This window comes from Schistocerca cancellata, chromosome 9, assembly GCF_023864275.1.
Source record: "Schistocerca cancellata isolate TAMUIC-IGC-003103 chromosome 9, iqSchCanc2.1, whole genome shotgun sequence".
Classification (NCBI taxonomy): Eukaryota; Metazoa; Arthropoda; class Insecta; order Orthoptera; family Acrididae; genus Schistocerca; species Schistocerca cancellata.
In genome coordinates this window covers 345,355,775-345,378,471 of record NC_064634.1, presented here as the reverse complement: position 1 = coordinate 345,378,471, position 22,697 = coordinate 345,355,775, and the positions used below count along the sequence as shown (strand labels likewise).

The 22,697-nt window shown below is 39.4% G+C and overlaps 1 protein-coding gene across 1 annotated transcript in view; it reads right to left on the bottom strand.

The window, feature by feature from the left end:
* The window catches only part of LOC126101404 (uncharacterized), a 104,065-nt gene that overhangs the window by 41,504 nt on the left and 39,864 nt on the right, over window positions 1-22,697 (bottom strand). Inside the window, exon 4 of the mRNA XM_049912067.1 lies at window positions 8,313-8,667. Coding sequence (XP_049768024.1) covers window positions 8,313-8,642 — 330 coding nt within the window. The 5' untranslated portion in view covers window positions 8,643-8,667. The remainder of the gene's footprint in view (window positions 1-8,312; window positions 8,668-22,697) is intronic.

Genomic DNA, 22,697 nt, shown 5'->3' with positions numbered 1-22,697 from the left:
ACTACCCACACGCCGCCTTCCAGGCAGGATACAAAAAACTGTTGGATGTAAAATAGCTTGTAAAACTAAATAATTAGTGCATTTCATTCATTATCTACGTGGAGTCCACATGCTGTTTCTTATATATCTGACTGATGGGCACAAAAATAATATTCAATTAAAGCACCAATAAGCATTAAAATTAGAGTGGTGGATGACCAGTTGAAAATGAACTGGCTAATGCATCATCCAAATTAATTATGCCACATACAGAACAGAATACAACTACTTACAAGGGTAGTTCTCCGCAGTGGGATGGAGTTTTTGAAACCGTGTATACTGTGAAGTAGGTAAGGGTCCACAGTTTCACACTGTGCAGCCACTCACCCTAGTGAGCCCCTCATTTGCAAGTAATGGTGAAAAAAAAATTTTGAATTTCAGGTGACAGTTTAAGAACCTTAAAAATAGGTGTATTTTAGAAAATGGTAACGGTTAAAAGTGTGTTTCTCACATGTGAAAGGTTGTAAGTTCAAATCTTGTAAGGCAGTTTGAAACCTTATATTTTGAAATCTTCATCGACATGACTTTGATCATTAACTTTATTCAATTAATTGGCTTATATGTAACTTTTTTTAAATTTCTAAACTTTTGTTATATCATTTTAATTATAATATTCAATTTCTGATTTGCTCTCAGTTTTTATTATGTTTTTCTATTTTTAATCTATCTGCATGTGAATTTAATTATTTTTATCATAATACCTAAACATTTGAAAATTCCAATATATCGGTTAAAAACAAGAGATGAAACCATCATTTCTACTGATTGTGTAACAGTGTCAAAAATGTATTTTTCGTTATTTGATGTACATTTTTTTGGACGGCATTCGTCACACAAACATTTAATGATCACCATCAGCCTCGAAGTAGTTCCCATCCGCGTGTACACACTGGTCCCAGTGCTTATGACACTGGTCAAACGTTTTCTAGAAGTCCTGATCTTTGATGGTGTTTATCACCGCCAGTGATGCTTCTAGAGTGCTCTAGCATGTCGAACCGACAGCCTTTCAACTTGAGTTTTAGTTTTGGGAATAGCATGAAATTGCAAGATGCCAAATCTGGCGAGTACGGTGGGTGGGGTATAACCACATTGTTTGCCAAAAAGGTCCTGGTGAGCAAGGACATATGACACGGCGCGTTGTCATGATACAGCAGCCAGTTCCCTTGACATCATCAAAGTTCGGGCCATCATCGCAAAACGTTACAGTTGTATGTGGAATTCACTGTTTGGTTGAGTGAGATGAATTCTTTGTGCACAATTCCCTTGGTATCAAAGAAAACAATGATCATACTCTTCACTTTGCTCTTCACCTGTCTTGCTTTTTTGGGTCATGTAGAGTCCGGGCTCTTCCACTGGGACGACTGTTGCTTTGTCTCTGGGTCACAACCATAAATCCAGCTCTCGTCGCTGGTGATAACCTGTGACAAGAAGGTTGGATCATCAGATGAGGTCTGACGAAGGTCCGTGCACACTTCAACATGCTCCACCTTCTGATCGGCAGCCAAGATCCTTGACACAAATTTTGCGGCAACACGATGCATGCCCAATTCATCAGTCAACATTCGTTGACATGTCCCACAACCAATACCCACTTCATCCACAAGGTCTTGAATGGTTCGATGTTGATCCGCACAAACCAATTGTTGAAGTTTGGCTAACAGGCCTTCCATAGTAAGCATCATCTTCGACGTCTGTACGGCCGGCCCTGAACCGAGCATGCCACTCAGACACACGCGTACGGCTCGTGCTCTGTCTCTCAAACACTTGCTGAATCACTGCAAAGGTCTCCGTAGCACATTTCCCAAGATTCACACAGAATTTGATACACACGCGCTGTTCGGTTCTCAGATCCATCGAAAAATCGCCATGCACCGAACACAGAGTATTACAGATATCACTGAGGACATGCAACACGTCCTCCTAGCTGAATGCCACTCTGCACACTGATTCATCAGATCTGCAGCTCTCGTCACCTAGCGGTGCAAAGATCTTCTACTACTACTTTCCAGATGGCAGCAACAGGCCCGAAAATTTTGGATTCCACCTCGTACTATGCTGCCATGCTATATGGTGCTACAATTCATCACATTCTAGACCCTTATGTGAAACACAATTACTTGCAAATGAGAGTCCATAAGGTCGAACAGGTGAGGGTGTGATACCTGGGACCCTAACTTGCAGTACAGTATAGGTGGTTTCAAAAAACTGATCCCACTTCTGGAGACCTCTCCTTCTTAGTTTGGTAAAACACATGTAAAACTTAGCTCTTGTCGAGAAAAAACAATGGTGACAGGAAGGTGCTTACATTAGGAAAAAGCAAAGACCTTGCGATACAATTCAAAGTAACCTGACCTGCTACAAAAGTTTACACACGTTTATTGTAAGTTGATTTTCCCATGCCTGCCTACTTTGTTAACAGGAATCCGGTACATGCAAGTGAATACACTCAGGGTGTATACGTGGACAAGGAAAAAAAATTCCCGGATTTCCCAGTTAAAGATACACTTTCTCCCGGGTGAAAATACACGTTTTCCATGTTATGTGACAATATACTTTCTGTCGGAACTGTAAAACCTACCAATCCTTTGAATGGTTATGGTTTTATACAGTGGTGTAGAATTTCCCAGTACTTCAGAAAACAAAACTCACAGGAAAAAACACGTTTTGGAAAGATCTTTGATATGCAGTAACATGTACGCTGCATATTTTCATATTATTTAAATTAGTATGCCACTAAACACCGCATGTTGCTTTCTGAAGCATCGAAATCGAAACTGTGATGCTCCTTTGTAAGCCAGTCATAGCTCATCTCACGTGATCTCGCCAGCCGATGACAGTTGATATTCAGAGCATAGGACACGTGATGCAGTCAGCCAACAGCAACATTACTGTCAAGTAGCGCGAACACACAAATAGGAAAAGTTATGGTTTAAATTAATATACATAGTGTTGCTACAAGAACAGCAAAGTTTTCACGTATAATATTTGTCTCAAAGATTAATAAGGTGCAAGAGAAGCTAAGCTTTCACATATAATGTTGATCTTTTTTGTGCGTGTTACATACACAAATGCGCCAGTAAAATTTTTAATAACGAAATAAATGTCTGATCTTCTGGGCTCAAAAATCTTCTAACTGGCTTGTCATCAAAGAGTTGATTTTTAAATGAGAGTCAAACACCCTGATTTAAGAAATTCATCATACATTCTCGCAAATAGTTCATATTGCGTAAAAGGAAATTGACTCTGAAAGTAACACTTCTCACCATTCGCAATATTTTCCTGCGGCCTGTTAGAAACAGGTTTGTTCCAGCTGTTGTCAGAGAGCCAGATAGGCATCACTGGACTTGCGCAGCTACAATGACGTGAGAAGCCCGTATGTTCGTACATGTAAAACACTGAAAGATCTTATTTTAAGTCATAAAAGAAATAAGACATCAGAGGCTACTCCAAAAGCATCAGAATTTTGTAAACCAAACTAAAATGCACAATCTGGCTTAAATGCACATTCATGTGTCCAGATTCCCAATGAAGTAGGCCTCAACAATGAAGTAGGCTTTTCAGTGTGCTTTTCGGGATGTAAATTTCCTCATGTTTGGTTCTTTATTATGGCATAACACCATACGTACTAGAAACTGAAAACGTGCACTTGAAATGCTGCGAACAGTTGAAACTAGCCAATAGTGTTGAATTAAACACTTCCTTTCAAATAAATTGCCTACCTCAGCAGAAAAGATTAATAAAAGCCAAATATCTGTAGCAAACGGACAAAAAACTTCATTGTCCTGCAAGGTGATTAATGCTAATAATACATTTTAGCCTTCCGAAATTATGTGAATGTATTTTAATTCACTTGATAGTTACCGGCCACATAAATCCATTCTGTTTTTATTTGACGCAAGAGCAGCAAACGAAGAGGAAACAGCAAAATTGCTAGCCATAAACACGGGTCAGGTGGGGACGACCCACCTCCCCACTACAGCTCAGATTGCTCTGCACGGATTTACGATATTTCCAAACTGGGGCAATACTAGATACTACCCTACCCCTACCCCTCTCGCAAGCGTTTGAGAGAGGACTTTCCAAAAATATGTTCTTTTTGTAGCACACATATTTCTGAAGAGTCTGATACATAAAACATATACCGTATTTTCTCGAATCTAAGCCGCACACGAATCTAAGCCGCACCTGAAAAATGAGACTCGAAATCAAGGGAAAAAAAATTTCCCGAATCTAAGCCGCACCTGAAATTTGAGACTCGAAATTCAAGGGGAGAGAAAAGTTTTAGGCCACACCTCCAAATCTAAACAAAGTTGGTCCATTGTAATATGAGATACAATTTAGGTCGAATGAATGACGATACAGCTACAGTAGTTTGGTTCGGGTCGTAAGCTTAGTAGTTAAGCTTTACCAGGTAGCCATTGCTATGCGTCAGGCGCTCCATCCGTATTTATACGGGTACCCTTCCTTTTTCAGGTGCTTCGTCTGGTTTGAATCGATTATTGCATATTTTTCTTTGATCTGATAAGTGCCGTTCCCTTTCTTATAGGTGTTTACGTCACTCTAAGCTGAAAATGCATTACTGTACTGTGTCATGCATTGTTTGTCGCATTCTGATAATGAGTGTTTACGACCTGTTGCCGCTCGCAGCATGGCTTGCTTTTGTGCACGCCACCACCACTTCCAATTTAAAAAAAAAAAAGAGGAATCGTCTCACTAGCGAAACAATGGCAAGAGACTGCTATTTGTTGTTACTTACACTGCTGCTTTATTTGATAATGATCAACAAGAACCAAATAATATATTGCGTATGATAGAAGTTCTGAACGAGAGTTTGGCAAAAATTTTTCTCCGTTTGAAAATCTTTGCAGACGCCTCTTTAGTACATAACATTCTGCACAGAAATTAGAGTCATCTTAGATTTAAAAATTTAGTCAATTGCCTTGCTTCATTTCTGACTGTATCACTATTAGGCATAAGAATAATACGAATATAAGCATGACATGATATGTATATTCTTCCGCGTTTGCTGTTGTCTCACTCTAGTTTCGTAGTTTATTAGGCAGACAGGATTTAAATGAGATACCAGCAAAACACGAAACAATACATGACAAAATGTTTATATTTGTATTATTCTTATGGTGAAGAGAATACTGCATGTGATTCACAGTTCATAAAAGTTCCTATTAACAACCATCTCTTCTCACAGGTAGGAAAAAATTGAGAACGTAGAGTTGGCCATATTGACAAACATCCCAAACAGTCTTGCCAGTCGGATTTTCGTAGTACATTGAAAGGCTGCTATATTCGTAGATGAGCAATACGGAATTTGTATTTACTTCGTTGGATAATGTATGAAAATGCAGTGGTGGAAACTCGGAGCAGGGAAAAAAACTCGTCTTCCACCTTAATTTATTTACTGACGCAGAGGTTTTGGCGCCAGTATTTATCTTTGTGCCTGCAAAGCATGCCTGTGTAGCGCTACATATATTCAACGGCAGAAGTTAATTGTGGCGGCACCTACCAACATTTTACAGAACTTCCGCTTACTTTGCACTCGATTCTAAGCCGCAGGCAGTTTTTTGCATTACAAAAACTGGAAAAAAAGTGCGGCTTAGATTCGAGTAAATACGGTATGTACGAGGACATGTAAGACATGTTATTTTGTCTTAGGTGTGCCAAAGTGCAGCGCCATCCCCCTTCACACAGCATTATTCTTTTGCACATCAATGAATTTCGCTCTGTGGAATTCAGACGTGTATATTTTGTAATGGATGCCATCAAACTATATTCAGGACGGGTTTGACATCCTACCCCTCTTTAAAAAAAACTCGCAATAAATTCTGAATGGCATGATTTGTAACCGGGAGAACAATAACTCTTCAGAAAATTTGCACTTTTATTGCCTACTAGCTAATAACTTGCTGTTTTGTGTCACATAAAATTAAATATAGGATACATAAAAACAGTAAAGGCAAGAAACACACAAGACAGTATACATTTCTTCAGTCCTTAGAGCCTAGCTATTTTTTCTCTCTATCTTGCTACAACTGTACATGGTGTGCTTTTCTTTCTGCGAAAGAATCTATTACCTCATCAAAGTTCGTCAAATGTTTATCTAATACTGAAAAGCTGTTAATATAAATAGTACCCACGACTGTTGTGGTTTCTCAATCTGATTACGTCTATTTTGTCACTGTCTGCTAGATAAAACAAAGTAGGCCTTTCCAATATTGCACACATTGTAACATACATCAAATTAACGAGACTGTTTTGGCACAGTCATTTCTTATAACTCGACAAAATATAATTCAGGAAGTACCACTATCAACCCCCCCCCCCCTTCTGCCCCCTAGATCCAGGCCTTTTGCGCATGGGTGCATTTGGCAGCTTCAGCAGCTAGTAAAGTTTTTCCGGGTAGCATCTGGCTGTTCGCTGCTTCTGCTCGTACAGCTAACAGTCCCACTTCTGTACCCAAAAGCGGGAGAAGGTACTACTCATACACGACTCAACAGTGCATGCACAAGAGCATGTTCGCAACTGCTCAAATAAATCTAAGGTAAACAGCTGTGATATCATGCTCATCGGAGGCAATTTGTTGTTACAAAGCATTGCATAATCTTTCTAAAGCCTTTGATACGTTTTGCTGTTGGCAGACGCTTGTATGTGTTCTGTGTTTTGTTGTAGATGCGCATTTCCTTTGCAACTTAAGTTTTATTTTTTCTCTCATTCATGTTTTATTGCTGCAATAATATTCTACGGTAGCGAGATACAGGGATTTTCTTTGTTTTTAGAGCATCGGTTCTTACCAGTCAACATTGCAAAAATGTAACTGAAAACTAAAAGAATGAAAAATTCCCGGAATTCTAAAAAATTCCCAGGTTTTTCCCAGTTTTCTCCCGGATGAAAAAATTCCTGGGTTTTTCCCAGATCTCCCGGTTGTCCCAAGTCATATAAGGTTGTCCCGGGTCATACAAACCCTGAAACTGGTCCACACGGACAGATAAAATTCAATGGTCAACAAAACTTAGCAAAATATAAGAAGCTGATCACAGGTTTTGAAATGTATTTTCTATATACTGCAGCATTCTGACATTCACCTGCAATTCACATTTTTTCAAAGTACATGTGACAATGCTAACTGGAAGTTAAGCATTACTGTGCAAACTGGTGCACTCAAAACTTGACCACTAAACAAATATTACATTCAGCAACAAGGGCATAATATAAAAAGAGGGGGAAAAATACTCCGGCACCAAAAAACAAATTATTTCCAATATCAAACAAAATATGGTAATTACAAAATGGAATCTAGTTCCACTGAAATTTTGAACTCAGATAATTCATTTACTTTATGGTGCCCCACTTTCTTTATTACACACTATGACTGATTAACTGTGGAGCCCCTTAAAATTATTTTTTGTATGTTTCTAATTACACCAAATTATTATTTTAGATCCCATAGATGCAGTAGCCAGCCAGCCTACTGACACTGTGCAGACCCTGAGTTCTGACGAACCCCTGAATATTCATGTGGGTGCGCACAGCAGTAACCACCATCAAACTTATTTAAAAGGACTATAATGATGTTAACATAATGGTCCTTAATTAATAAGAGCTTGTGTGGAATGAAAATGAATGTAAACCCCCCCCCCCCCTTTCCACACACACACACACACACACACACACACACACACACAAATCAATGACCCACTCAAATCAATTCTTAAATGAAACTTCACCTGATGTTATTATGTTTTCTACATGATGGTGTGTCAAGAAAGCTGAACAGAAATAAGACCAGAACATTTAGGATGTCTTCAAACAAAACAACATGATATATTACAATAACGAAAGTGTTTACTGTCCCTCATCCGACACTGTAGGGTGTACAGAGACACTGCCGCATGAGATAGACTGTTTGGTACTTCTTGTAACAATGCTTGACCTTACATTAGCTAAAATTCTCAGTTTCTGCAGATCCTACAGAATAATGTACCAGGTGCCTTTAGGATTAAATAATTTACGAAGAACCAACCATATAAATTTTTTTTTTTTTAATTTTACACATTATATAATTCAAGTCCTGGTAACTTTAGTTGTGCATCGAATTTTGGGTGTCAATGAAAAAATTCCGCAAAAAAAAAAAATCTGAGAGATATTTTAGCTCCTTTAGAGAAACTGAGAATAATCTGTAATAATGGTAAAATAAACACTGCTACAACAATTTATATGAGCTATAGTAAACATATAATAAAGTCCCATGCATAACTTACTCCTAAATGTTCTTCAGCCCTTGAATGGCATACATCACAGATCTTCCATGCCCGGCCTTTCCTGTACGAGTGCCCATAAAAATCTTGAACACGCCTGGAAGCTTTCTGAAGTTTAGTTCCTTCAGGTGATAGGCAAGCAGCATTTTGACATCTTCCTCTCCTTATAGTGATTTTTTCAGCCACCACAACACAGTCCCCATCATCCACTTCACAGTCACTGTCCACACAAAAAATTTCTTGAGGGTTATTTTCTCCAACACGTGGGCATTTCTCCAGCCTTCTGGTCAGTGATAGGCTCTGTTTACGTTTTCTAGGAACATGTGATTCCATTTTTATTCTGACATAAAATCACAACCTAAGAAAGACGTTTTTCATCAGTGAAGTGGCAAACTTTTTCCTTAAACATGAAAATATGACTGCTAAATAAGTATTATACGGAACAGAATAGTACTGAGACAAACAGTGACATAGATTACAGTTCTGCTCTATAATAAAAGAGTTATTAAAAAAGCATACCTTCTTCATACAATGTCAGATTAATGCTCCCAACAATAAAATTAAAGTCATGTGAGGAACACACAAGGCCTGCTTTTTAACATTTAACAAAGACAACAACAGAAAAAATTTCTATACACAACTAATTCATTTCTCAAAATATTCTCTTGTAAAACTTATCACTTCCACATGGGAACATTTTTTCTACTTTGATGTTAGTAACTCAAAGCACAGTCATTTTTTAAGAACTCGGTAGCTTCCTGAGGTGACTAAAGTCACCATCCATATACTTTTTGTTTGATATTAAAGGGAAAAAAAAAGTCAGGTGATAAATCACGTGAATACATACAATGAGACTAAATTCAGCATTGTCCTTTGCCAAATCAATTCTTCTGTGCTGTGTAACAGATGGCACTACAATGATGAACGATGTGCCATTCTTGGTGGTTTTCCCAATTTCATCAATGTCTCATGGCAAACAAATTGTTATAACCATTCTCCACTGAATGTTCTTCGATCCTCTGAAGACACTGTGGTGTTACCCAGTCTAACTGAAGAAAGAAATAATCCTTTTGTTACACAAACCAAATTTGCTGGTTTTGATATATACTGGAATATCCAAAAAACTGATTGCTGGTTAGTTTCTGGCTTGTACAAATGTATTAAAGTTTAATATCCTGTTACTTCGTTGTATATGGACATTAAATTTCCTTTGTCGAATTTTTTGAACATTTCCTTAGGCCATTTGATGCGAAGGTTTTGAGCTATGTTCAAATTATGCAGAATCGATTGGAAACAGATTGTTTTCACTACTAAATGATCATGTAAAATCAAAAGTACTGCTGTTTTCAGTATGACTATGGATACATCTATCTCACAGTAAGTCACAAGCCGGTCACTTTACAATTTACAATTGAGTTGTACAAAGCATCGATATTTTCTTGGAACAACTATCTATTTTGGACCATCCCCACAAAACTCATCACTGATGGAAGCTCAGTACAACACAATTTTGCAACCAAATTATTAACAGTATTTTCTGCAGATGATTGGCTACCAGAAGCTGAACAACGTGATGAGGTATTAGTGTTGAGGTAGGCCAATACGAAAATCATAAAAAATTATCCAATGAAAACCTTCAAGTGAAATTCTGATTTTCGCACAACACTGTTTCCTTTCATTCTCACCGTAAACAAACTAATCAGCCAGTTTCTGAGCTGCCATTTGTTGTAACACTAACAAATACAATTTTTAATACCACAGTAGTGTCATACTGTAGTATTTCAAGAATTTCCGCTTAAATTCTAGAACCACTTGGCTTTTGACCATCTAGAAAACACACAATATTTTAAACATAAGTGTCAGAGAGCCTATCTACTGCGCGTCGCCTGTGTGTGTGTGTGTGTGTGTGTGTGTGTGTGTGTGTGTGTGCGCGCGCGCGCAGGTCAGAATTGTGTAGTAAGAAAACTGTAGACACAGTGGTCAAACGGCGCTGACAAGTGTTTCTGGTCGCGTAATGGAAGTTTCATGAAAGAACACGGCAGACTCAAGGAACTTCTGTGTTATTCCGTACTGTTTTATAGCTGTGGCTATTGTTAGTGACGAAAGAACAATTGAGTGGAAAAAGATTTTTAGTAACTTTTAACTTGAACTTGCTAGAGGCAAGACGTGTATGATTCCTGTATAACAGTTATTCCTGGTTATTAAGCCAACTCTGTTGTAAATGTAACTTAATTATTTCTAATGTGAAATGACACTTGTTTATGTGAGAAGTGTGAATTTTGTTCTTTGTGGAAGTTCAAATACACTGATAGTTGTTGAAAAGTATTCTGCGAGGACTTAATTATTTCACAAAGAGAGAGAGAGAGAGAGAGAGAGAGAGAGAGAGAGAGAGAGAGAGTCATATATATTCCTTTAACTAGCATCATTCTTCAGAGAAGAAGTTTTTGGAGACTGACATAGCCGGCTATCCAGAGAAGAAGATCGGCTGTGCATACGAAGTAAGTGTATGCATGTAAAACGAGTGAGAAGGTTGGAATCCAACGTCACACATTCTTGTCATCAAAAACATTAGACTATTTCAACAGCTTCATTGAATGCTTACTTAAATAATCTTAAAATGTGGCCCTCTTAAGAAGAAAAGCTGAAGATGGTCAAGAAACAGTATGATCCTGTTATTAAAAAAACTAAGCAAATAAAACATAACAGACCAAATCCAGCAGGTATTTCCAACTTACGAGCCAAAGAGCATAATAAAGAAAGTTCAAGAAGCCATCTCAAAAGAATAGGCACTGTGTTATGAACAAGTAACAGTAGTGTCACAAGTATTGACTTCATTGTTAGGCCTACTTCTTCTTTGGAAATTAAGAAAGCACGAGAGGTATTGAGAAAGTATGTTCTGTAGGCCAGTAAAAAAAATGTTAAATGTAATGTATCACAAAATTTCATTATAAACTGAAGTGGGGGCTAAGACTATGAGCATGGATTGAGAAGTTTGACAAGAAGCAGAGAAACCAACTTTTTTCTCCTCAAAAACGAAAAATTATTTCTCAGCATGAGACCAGTGAGGGTGAATACAGCTGCTCCCACAAGACACCTACTTCTTTACTCCGACAAAAGCAAAATGTTGTTCTCATTTAACATAATATTCATTTACAAGTCTGTACTTCATGATTTTTTCCTTCTACAAAGCACTTCCTACAGATACAAAACAGAAAAATGTCACATGGTGTCAGATGTGGGGAATAAGGAGGGGTGGGAGACTATTTGGAGACCAGTACTTACAATTTTGTCATTTCACTGGCAGATGTGTGGATCATTTGACAATTGTGTAAAAGAACTTTTTTTGTGCTCTGATCATGGTTGTTTCTATTTCAACTTACTGTGCAAACAATCCAACAATGGTGCATCTAAGAAAATTTGTTTAATCTTTCCCAAACAATAATAATGGCACCTAGTGAATGCTAAACACCAGATGCCACCAATCTCCACTTGGAAATGAGAGCTTATTTCATCCCATAAGATTTTCACCATCATCAAACCTTTCTTCTGACCACTGTTTCATCTCTGGTACGTTATGGTGGATTTGCTTTAGTCTACAGTCACATAACAGTCTCAAAATGACTTCAAATTGTGTTTTAACTTTCCAAAAGAAGAATTTGAAGTTTGCTTCCCCAGGTGTTTTTTTGTCTCTCATACATAAATGTGATACCCATCATGTATCCAGCTTCTTCATAAGAAAACTTGATTCAGAATACTGTCCACCCATTCCTATGAGATATCTTTATCACAACATTCTCACTAATCTTAATGTGACAATCTTCTATCACAATGTAATAAATTTCATCTCTCCGAAATCTGAAATGTGCCAAATCTGCAGATCTCATGTTACTGTTCATAAACTTATTTTTTAACGTAACGATCAGTTTTGTGTGTTGTTGCAGAGTCTTCATAGATTTCATTTAATTTTTGCCTGTGCCACATCCTGATGATGATGATGTCCCATACTCCGAGGAGTGTAGGGGACGATGCGGGAGACTCACACTGCCGACCAGGCAAGGTCCTAGAGAAGGTGGTTTGCCATTGCCTTCCTCCAACCATAATGGGGATGAATGATGATGATGATGATGATGATGATGACGACAACATAACAACACACTGTCATCTCAAGGCAGGGAAAATCCCTAGCCCCACCGGGAAAACCCCGGATCCCGTGCATGGAAAGTGAGAACACTACTGCAAGACCACGAGCTGCAGACTACTTTTTTAAAAATAAAAGTGATTAATTGCCTTACCATGCCGATCTTCATCAGTTTGCATGGAATATGTTCCACCAATCATTTGAGGTAGTATCAACAAAAAACTGTGTGTTGCATATATTTGGAAGAGAATATTACAAGAATGACAAGGACCAGTACACTGCTTAACAAAATTTCCCCACTGTTTTGCAGGAACCTATATTTTCAATACATCAGAATTAGCTCACAAGATAAAACATAGGTCATCCCCTTACAAGAGAACACTGATTGTTATGGAGCTTTATAGATGGTGCAGAACTGTAATCATTTGCCGGTTACAATACCTACCGCCAACAGCACACGTAAATTGGGGCACTACGGCAAGCATAACGCACACCAACAAACAGCATGCCCGCAACTACCCAAGATGACCACCAACACCAGTCCGGTGACCGACCGCCACTACCATGTCCGCTGCACGTGTGGAGCACTACACCAGTGACACCTGATAGGGATAGCATCTTTATAATGGCATGTATAAACCTCTGAGCACTGGACAGGACACAATGGCTCTGTGTTTCCTTGTGCTCCTAGTTCGAAGACAGGCGGTGATGAGGATCGGATAAATTTTCATGAGTTTCGGAATCTGTGATCTCTCCTGCTGTTTGGCTCTTCCTTTGTAGTACAAAAAACAGCTTCACCAATATTTCGTGGCATTCCACGTGGTCAACAAGAAGATCTATAAGACTCTTATCTTGGATACCCCCTAATATGTATCACTAACTGTGCTGGTTAGCTCTCCTGTAAGAGATTGTCGCTTTCTTTTAACAGTATGTGTAGTTACTAGCCTCTTATCAGTGTAAGCATGTCGTTGATGCACATGTTGAATTCTACCAATCACAAACAGCAACAGTAATCATATTGAGCTTGGGCAGCTGAGCTTCACAGTTTACGTTGAAAGTGTTGGTTCATCACAGTTAAGTCTCAGGTGTCTTATGCAAGCACCATAGTCAGAGACGCAATCATTTGTTCAGCCCCAGATAAGGCGGTGCATCAACATGCCCTCCAGTTTGAGGACCCTGAGTTAGACAAGATCTTGAATACTGCACACTAGTTCGATGTGCTTCCACGTCACGGGCCACCAATTAAATGCTTGTAATGATGTTGCCATTGCTGGCAGCGAACAGCCCTGGTGCATGGAGCTTAGGACGTTGTGGGAAGCGGTGGTTGCCAGGCACAACCAACTCAACCACGCCGGCAAAACAAACATACTGTCAGCAGAAGGAACAGTGAATACCACTTCCTTCGTATTCTCTTGTTTCACACAGCCTCCGCAAAGCAGTGATCCTCTTGTCATAAAGGAAAAAAAGGAGAAGGGCACTTAGCAATGGTATGACATCTCAATTCCCCTCTCCCAGGAGTCATTGTAGGAATCACTGGACACTGATATTCATACTGTTTTGTGTTAAGCTCAGAATTGTCTGCAAATTAGATCAAACTTTACACTGGTTTGTGGTGGATAATGATGCAAGTACTGAAAATTTGTTTGAGTAAGATGCCTTTGCTATTTTTTGTTTTTCTATTGCAGGTGTAGTTCATCTAGTGTCAGAACCAAGTGCCTTATCATGAATTGGATTCCTTGTGTTCTGAGTTTTCTGATTTGTTTGCTCTAGGTTAAGTTATGCAGACAATTCCAAGGCACATATTACACTCAAATCCTCTGCCCACTCTCACTTTTTACAGGTGTGGCTCGTGCAAGTACACATACACATGCACATCACAGAGAGGGATTAGACTGATTTCCTCAAGTGAATGGGCTCCACCCTTAGTGATTGCAAAGAAGCCATCTAGTTAGCTACAGCTCTTTAGCGACTTCAAGATCACTGTAAATGCATCATCATTTACCCCCTACTCATCCCCATGAGTTGCTCACAAAGTTGGCTGGGAGGGAGGGGGGGGGGGGGGCGGTTAAATTCATTTCGAAAATCAACTTGACCAAAGCCTACCTTCAGATTCCACTGGACAAGGCATCAAAAGAGTTGCTTGAGGTTAATACACCTTTCGGCCTCTATCAGTATCAATGGCTAACATTTGGGGTCACTAGTGTGCCTGCCAGCTTTCAATATTTTTTAGAACAGGTTACATCAATAGTCATTGTATTAACTATCTTGTTGATATTGTTGTGACAGGTGCTACCACTGAGGATCACCTGTGTATCCTCCATTCTTTATTTACAGTTCTACAGGCTATGGGCCTCAAATGTAATCTCCCTAGGCCTCACTTTTCCAGCATTCCTTTGTTTATTTGTGTCACGAAATTTCCCGGAATGGCTTGCGCCCCATGAAACAACATATCACTGCCATTATGGCTTTTCCCCATCTGTCTAATCTACACGAGCTTTCAGCATTCCCCAGAAAAGTGGCACACTGTCACAAGTTTATTCCCAGAGCAGCTTCTATCACCCATCCCTTGCATCTGTTGTTTCTTAAAACTGCTCCATTTTTTTGGTCTGAAGCCTGTGAGCATGCTTTTTTGCAGTTTGAAAACAGTCTTCACTCTGTGCCGAATCTTGCAATATTTCAGCCTGGTAAACATATGGTCTTGGCCATGGCCCAGTACGGGGTGGGAGCAGTTGTGGCTCATCACCATTCAGATAGCTCTAACAGCCTATTGCCTCTGCATCAAAAACACTAAACTCAGCAACATTATTCCAGGTGGAAAAACAGGGTCTTGCTATTGTCTATGCCTAAAAAAAAATTCTTCTATGGTGCAAATTTCATTTAATTATCAACAATAAGATCTTGGTTTCCCTGTTTAACCCCGGATCATCTTCAACTTTGGACTCTGTCCTTGTCCCTGAGCAATTATGAGATTCATTTTCATCCCACATCACAACATGCAAACGTGGATGCTCAGTCCTGTTCCCATGGGTTCTTACCCCTTGTTTGACTATGAGGAACTGCTTTGTTTTCAACTGGGCATGAAGGCGAGGCACATGGTGGATAGCTTTCCCACTACCATTTCCTATACTGCCTCTGCTGTACTGTGCCATCACCTCTCACTCTTGGATGACTTTATTCTCCTATCAACAGAAGAATTTACTCCAAAGGCCATGGTTCCAGTGGTTCTGCAGCGCAAAGTCCTCTGCTTATTACATCAAGCTCATTGGAGGATATCTTGAATAGAACTGTTGGTGTGTCGTCATGTGTTTTGACCAGGCATTAATCGGGAGGTGGAACACCTTGCCATGGTCTGCCGCAAGTGTTCAGGTACGTAGGGGACATCACACACTCCTTTTTTGCCACGGCCAGCACTTAGACAGCCTTTGGAAAGACTACACATTGATTTTCATTCTTTTTTAGTTACTTTCTGGTTATTGGTAACTGATGATTTTTCTCGTTTTCCTTATGTTGTTCATACTCCTCAGCGACAGCAGACGCAACTGTCAAAGCCCTGTCGAAAACATTCTCCAAAAAAGGTTTGTCTTGTACCCTGGTTTCGGACAAGTTCATGATGCAACCTGTTTCGGACAAGTTCGTGATGCAACCTTTCAAGGACTTCATCGACTTTCTCACCTAGCACATCAGTCTGGACCGGGCATTTGGATGGTGACTGCAACGGATTCGGGCCAACGTGCACAGCCAGTGTGGTTGCCACATCTTTGTGGTTTGCAGCGAAGTTCGCCTCGTGATAAACAACTGGAACCAGTTGTGGCCCAGGATGGGCGCAGGGCACCCTCCTTAGGCCATGGACCCCAACATCTTGTTCTTGGCTTGCCCTGGCACGTCCAGGGACAGAGCAGCCCAGGTCATGCCACCGGTCCTGTCCATAGGTTGCCCCTGAATCTACGGCTGCAGGGATGCCCTCACCCGTAGTGCTGGTCTGGGTGGGCCAGAAACTTCTCAAGCCTTTGGCTGCTGCCCCCAGCATTGCTACAGACACCAAGAACATTCTTTCAAGGAGTCGTGCAGTAACTTTCCTGTTACTATACCTACCAAACACAGTGGATATAAGTTGGGCCACTACGGCAAGCGTAGTGTGCACCGACATTCAAATGTCAGGTCTGCAACTACCTGAAGTCACCCACCACCACCACCACCACCACCACCACGAAGTCCTATATGCATGTGCAGCACTACAAAAGCGACACCTGAGAGGGACAGTGTCTTTATAAGGGCACGTATGGGCCTCCAGGCTCTCAGTAGTTAATGTATTCGACACATGTAAACTACTTTCATTATATTCTTGTTGATATCACTCCAAGACCCAGTAAATTACCTCTCTCTTATGGCTTTGTTTTTCCTTATGTTGTTAGTTCGAATAAGAACTGGTGACAGGCAATCATATCTGCCGATATAATCATGGTAGTAGAGTGCTGTGTATGTGCCAGTCCCTTGTATGGAATCAACATGATAAGATGGGTCAACATGAAGACACAATGGAGCTATTATGTTTGGACATGTCCATGATTGTACCATAGCATGGAGGTGTGACAAAATGACAAAAAGTAACTAATATGTTTGGACGTGCGCATGACGGTGGCACTGTGACTGAAGTTGTCAGATTTGTTGGTGTATCAATGTGGAATGTGCACCATGTCTACAAGGAATGGTATATCCCCAGAAACCATGTAACATGGTATAAGAATAGTGGTAGCAAAAAGATCCTAGGCAGGTACCGGAGCCAAATGTCACACTTTGTCAACAGTAATTGATTTCAAACCCATAAGGAATTGTTGCTGTCAGTGAATGCAGGTCCACCTATACTGGTGTCCCAGTTTCCAAGGGCACATTGCTAAGGATCCTATATGTAATGGACATCTGGAGTCAAATAGGCAAATAAAACTGCATGTCTTCAACAGGCCAATAAACACATAAATTGGACAGTAGCTGACTGAGGTACATAGAGATACCCGATGCGTCATGATTTTACCTCTTTTCAAACTACGCAACATTATTTGAATGATGGTGCCATTAAAGCATGTGTGTAGTTCAGGCTGGTGGTGGTTATGTGATGTTTTGAGGGTGTTGTTTGTAACAGGGCTTCGGTCTTCACATTCAGGTTACTGTGAACATTTCAACATTCTCGATGACCAAGTTATGCCCAATCTTCTACATCTTACCACTGGCCCACCATATCACTCCCACAGAAAACATCTGGGGCTATTTGGAACAATAAAAAAATGTAGCAGTTGATGTAACTGCAATTCTACATCTACAACTACATACATACTCTGCAAGCTACGGTACAATGCATGGTGGAAGGTATCCTGCATAACTAGTAACCATTTCCTTTCCTGATACACTTGCAAACAGAGCAAGGGAAAAACAACTGTCTGTACGCCTCTGTAAAAACCCAAATTTCTCGTCTTATCTTCGTAGTCCTTACGTGAAACGTACATTGGTGACAGTAGAATAGTTCAGCAGCCGCAAATGCAGATTCTCTTAAATTTTCTCAATAGCGTTCCTCGAAAAGAACGTTGCCTTCCCTCAGGATTCCCATTTAAGTTATTGGAACATTTCTGTAATACTCGCATTATTTTTATTTTATTTACATGTCAAGTTCCGTAGGACCAAATTGAGGAGCAAATCTCCAAGGTCACAGAACATGTCAGTACATGAAATTACAACATGAGAGTAATTACAGATAAAAATATAATGTTTATGAACCCAAAAAAAGTCAATCTATAAGTTTAAGTAAACACAGTCAACAATACAACAAGAATTGGACTAATTTTTTAAGGAACTCCTCGACAGAATAGAAGGAGTGACCCATGAGGAAACTCTTCAATTTTGATTTGAAAGCGCGTGGATGACTGCTAAGATTTTTGAAGTTGAGTGGTAGCTTATTGAAAATGGATGCAGCAGTATACTTCACACCTTTCTGCACAAGAGTTAAGGAAGTCCGATCCAAATAAGGGATTTCTGCCAAATATTAACTGACTGAAGGCTGCTTATTCTTGGGAATAAGCTAATATTGTTAACAAGAAATGACAGTAAGGAAAATATATATGAGACGCCAATGTCAAAATACCCAGACTCATGAACAGGGGTCGACAAGAGGCTCATGAACTTACACCACTTATTGCCCGAACCACCCATTTCTGAGCAAAAAATATCCTTTTAGAATGGGAAGAGTTAGACCAAAATATAATACCATGCGACATAAGCAAATTAAAGTAAGCAAAGTAGACTAATTTTCATGTTGAACGATCACTCACTGCAGATACCATTCAAATAGTAAAAATGGCAGCATTAAGTCTTTGAACAAGATCCTGAACATGGGCTTTCCACGACAGTTTACTATCTATACGAACACCAAGAAATTTTAACTGTTCAGTTTCACTAATCACATGCCCATTCTGTGAAATTAAAAAGTCAGGTTTTGTTGAACTGTGTGTTAGAAACTGTAAAAACTGAGTCCTATTGTGATTTAGCGTTAGTTTATTTTCTACAAGCTATGAACTTATGTCGTGAACTGCACTATTTGAAACTGGGCCAATGTTGCACACAACATCCTTTACTACCAAGCTCATGTCATCAGCAAACAGAAATACTTTACAGTTACATGTAACACTAGAGGGCATATAATTTGTATAAATAAGAAAACAGAGTGGCCCCAAAACTGATCCCTGGGGCACCCCTACTTGAATGTACCCCACTCAGACCCCACATCACAGCCATTCTCAACACTGTGAATAATGACCTTTTGCTGTCTGTTGCTAAAGTAAGAGGTGAACCAATTGTGAGCTACTCCCCATATTCCGTAATGGTCCAACTTTTAGAGCAATATTTTGTGATCAACACAATCAAATGCATTAGTTAAATCAAAAAATAAGCCTAGCATTCGAAACCTTTTGTATTTCAGACATCAATCTCGGAAAGGCATTTGCCAAGAAAATTATATGATTCCCTGTATAAACTAAATTTTTATTCAATTCATCAGCAATACTCAGAAAATGATTGTTAAATACTGTACATATATCTGATTTATCAGTAATAGAAATATTTTTACTACAAACTGACTTTAAACTGTCGACCTTGTGCTGCAGACCAGACACTTCCTTCACAACTGACCACATGGTTTTAATTTTATCCAGTGAATTAGCTATCCTATTTGCATACCACATACTCTTTGCCTTCCTATCAACATTTTTAAGCACCTTGCAATACTGTTTGTAATAGGCTACTGTAACTTGAATGTGACTACTTCTTGAACATTTTGATGCAATTCCTGCTTTGTTCTACATATCCTTATCCCACTAGTGAGCCACTCAGGATGCTTATCACTGCTAGTACCCGGTTTAGAACAATCTAATGGAAAGCAAACTCTCAAAGAGCATGAGAATTGTGTTAAGGAAAGCATTATATTTATCATATATGTTATCGGCACTATCAACATCCTGCCCCTCTTGTTCCTTGACAAGGTTTAAAAAACTCTCTATTGCTGTTGGATTAACTTTCCAACATGGTTTGTAATTATATGTGACATTTGTTTGAGTACAAACGTCCTTTAGTGTTAAAATTTGTGCATCATGGTCTGAAAGGCCACTCACTCTTTTACTAACTGAATGCCCATCTAATAATGAAGAATGAATAAAAATATTGTATATGGGAGTGCTACTGTTCCGCTGCACCCTAGTTGGAAAAAACAGTCTGCATCAGATCATATGAATTTAGGAGATCTACCAAAATCCTTTTTCTTGCACCATCATATCGTCAATGAAGAAACAATACCGCGTAAATGACAAATTGCTAATTTTTTGTTTTTAAGTCAGATGTTGTCGTTAAACGTACGCGCATCTGCTCTTAATGCCATAGTTCCAAATTTTTAATTATTTACCATGAAAAAATTATCTAAAACAACACCGCATATATGACACAGCAAAGAAATAGATAGCAATACCGCGGAACTGTAGAGAATTAAATGAAGCGTATCTACAATCTGTCACAGCTGCAAAATACTAACGCGAATTCTTTACAGACGAATGGAAAAACTGGTAGAAGCCGACCTCGGGGAAGATCAGTTTGGATTCCGTAGAAATGTTGGAACACGTGAGGCAATACTGACCTTACGACTTATCTTAGAAGAAAGATTAAGAAAAGGCAAACCTACGTTTCTAGCATTTGTAGACTTGGAGAAAGCTTTTGACAATGTTAACTGGAATACTCTATTTCAAATTCTGAAGGTGGCAGGGGTAAAATACAGGGAGCGAAAGGCTATTTACAGTTTGTACAGAAACCAGATGGCAGTTGTAAGAGTCGAGGGGCATGAAAGGGAAGCAGTGGTTGGGAAGGGAGTAAGACAGGGTTGTAGCCTCTCCCCGATGCTATTCAATCTGTATATTGAGCAAGCAGTAAAGGAAACAAAAGAAAAATTCGGAGTAGGTATTAAAATTCATGGAGAAGAAGTAAAAACTTTGAGGTTCGCCGATGACATTGTAATTCTGTCAGAGACAGCAAAGGACTTGGAAGAGCAGTTGAATGGAATGGACAGTGTCTTGAAAGGAGGATATAAGATGAACATCAACAAAAGCAAAACGAGGATAATGGAATGTAGTCAAATTAAGTCGGGTGATGCTGAGGGAATTAGATTAGGAAATGAGACACTTAAAGTAGTAAAGGAGTTTTGCTATTTAGGGAGTAAAATAACCGATGATGGTCGAAGTAGAGAGGATATAAAACGTAGACTGGCAATGGCAAGGAAAGCGTTTCTCAAGAAGAGGAATTTGTTAACATCGAGTATAGATTTAAGTGTCAGGAAGTCGTTTCTGAAAGTATTTGTATGGAGTGTAGCCATGTATGGAAGTGAAACATGGACGATAACTAGTTTGGACAAGAAGAGAATAGAAGCTTTCGAAATGTGGTGCTACAGAAGAATGCTGAAGATAAGGTGGGTAGATCACGTAACTAATGAGGAGGTATTGAATAGGATTGGGGAGAAGATAAGTTTGTGGCACAACTTGACTGGAAGAAGGGATCGGTTGGTAGGACATGTTTTGAGGCATCAAGGGATCACAAATTTAGCATTGGAGGGCAGTGTGGAGGGTAAAAATCGTAGAGGGAGACCAAGAGATGAATACACTAAGCAGATTCAGAAGGATGTAGGTTGCAGTAGATACTGGGAGATGAAGAAGCTTGCACAGGATAGAGTAGCATGGAGAGCTGCATCAAACCAGTCTCAGGACTGAAGACCACAACAACAACAACAACATCTACAATCTATGGAAACCGTAAACAATACCGCATAAATACAAAAGCGCACGGAGCTACAGCACATTGTTACTACATTATTACGTATTTAACAGTGCTCGAAAGTGGTTCCATGCTTGTAGCTCCATTCGTGATAATGGACAGCGATATAGATGATGAACTTTTTACTGAAGAAGAAATTCTTCCTCAGCTGAAATCAGCTTATGAAAGCGCAGAATTGTTCCTGGGGGTGACTGAACAGCAGTAAGAAATTGTTCTATTATTCACCTTTGAATGTTAGTAGCACTGCAAGTGTCTTATTGTGATATAAATCAGAACAGCCCCACCTGACTCGATCTGTGCTTTATTCATTTCTGCCAAAGGTTTCTAGACTGTCCACTTTCTTGTAGGGTCTCCCGTAAATGCACAACAAACAACAGGCGAGAAAAGTCGTAACGCTGAAGTTACATTTACCGAAGAAAAATTAATTTCATATATGGGGTTCTCGGTTACTGTTCCTGCAACATCTAATGACGCAGGTAAATTTTCTTGGGATTATTGTTAATAGTATTACTGATGCCGTCATTCTCATAAATACATGAATTTGAGCTTCATCTTTGTCTGTTTAAATTAATTTATAAATATTTTTCCATCTAGAAACTTCAGTGGCTGTATCCAACAATGCTCAAAATGAAACCAGAGTCACAGTTTCCACTAGAGACGACAGTACTTCACACGCATTGCTACGCGATGGTGCTCATTGTTTGCCGACAAATTATTGGAAGATCATGGGAACAATAACAATTCTGACAGTGAAGGCCAAGAATATTATGGTGACGTAAGCAGTGACAGAAAAGGAAGTCTAAACCACATCGTGAAGATTGGAAGAAAAATGCCAATAAAATTCTGAGTATGCGTGGACAGGCGTATATTACGAGGGTTGTTTTTTAAGTAAGGGTCGT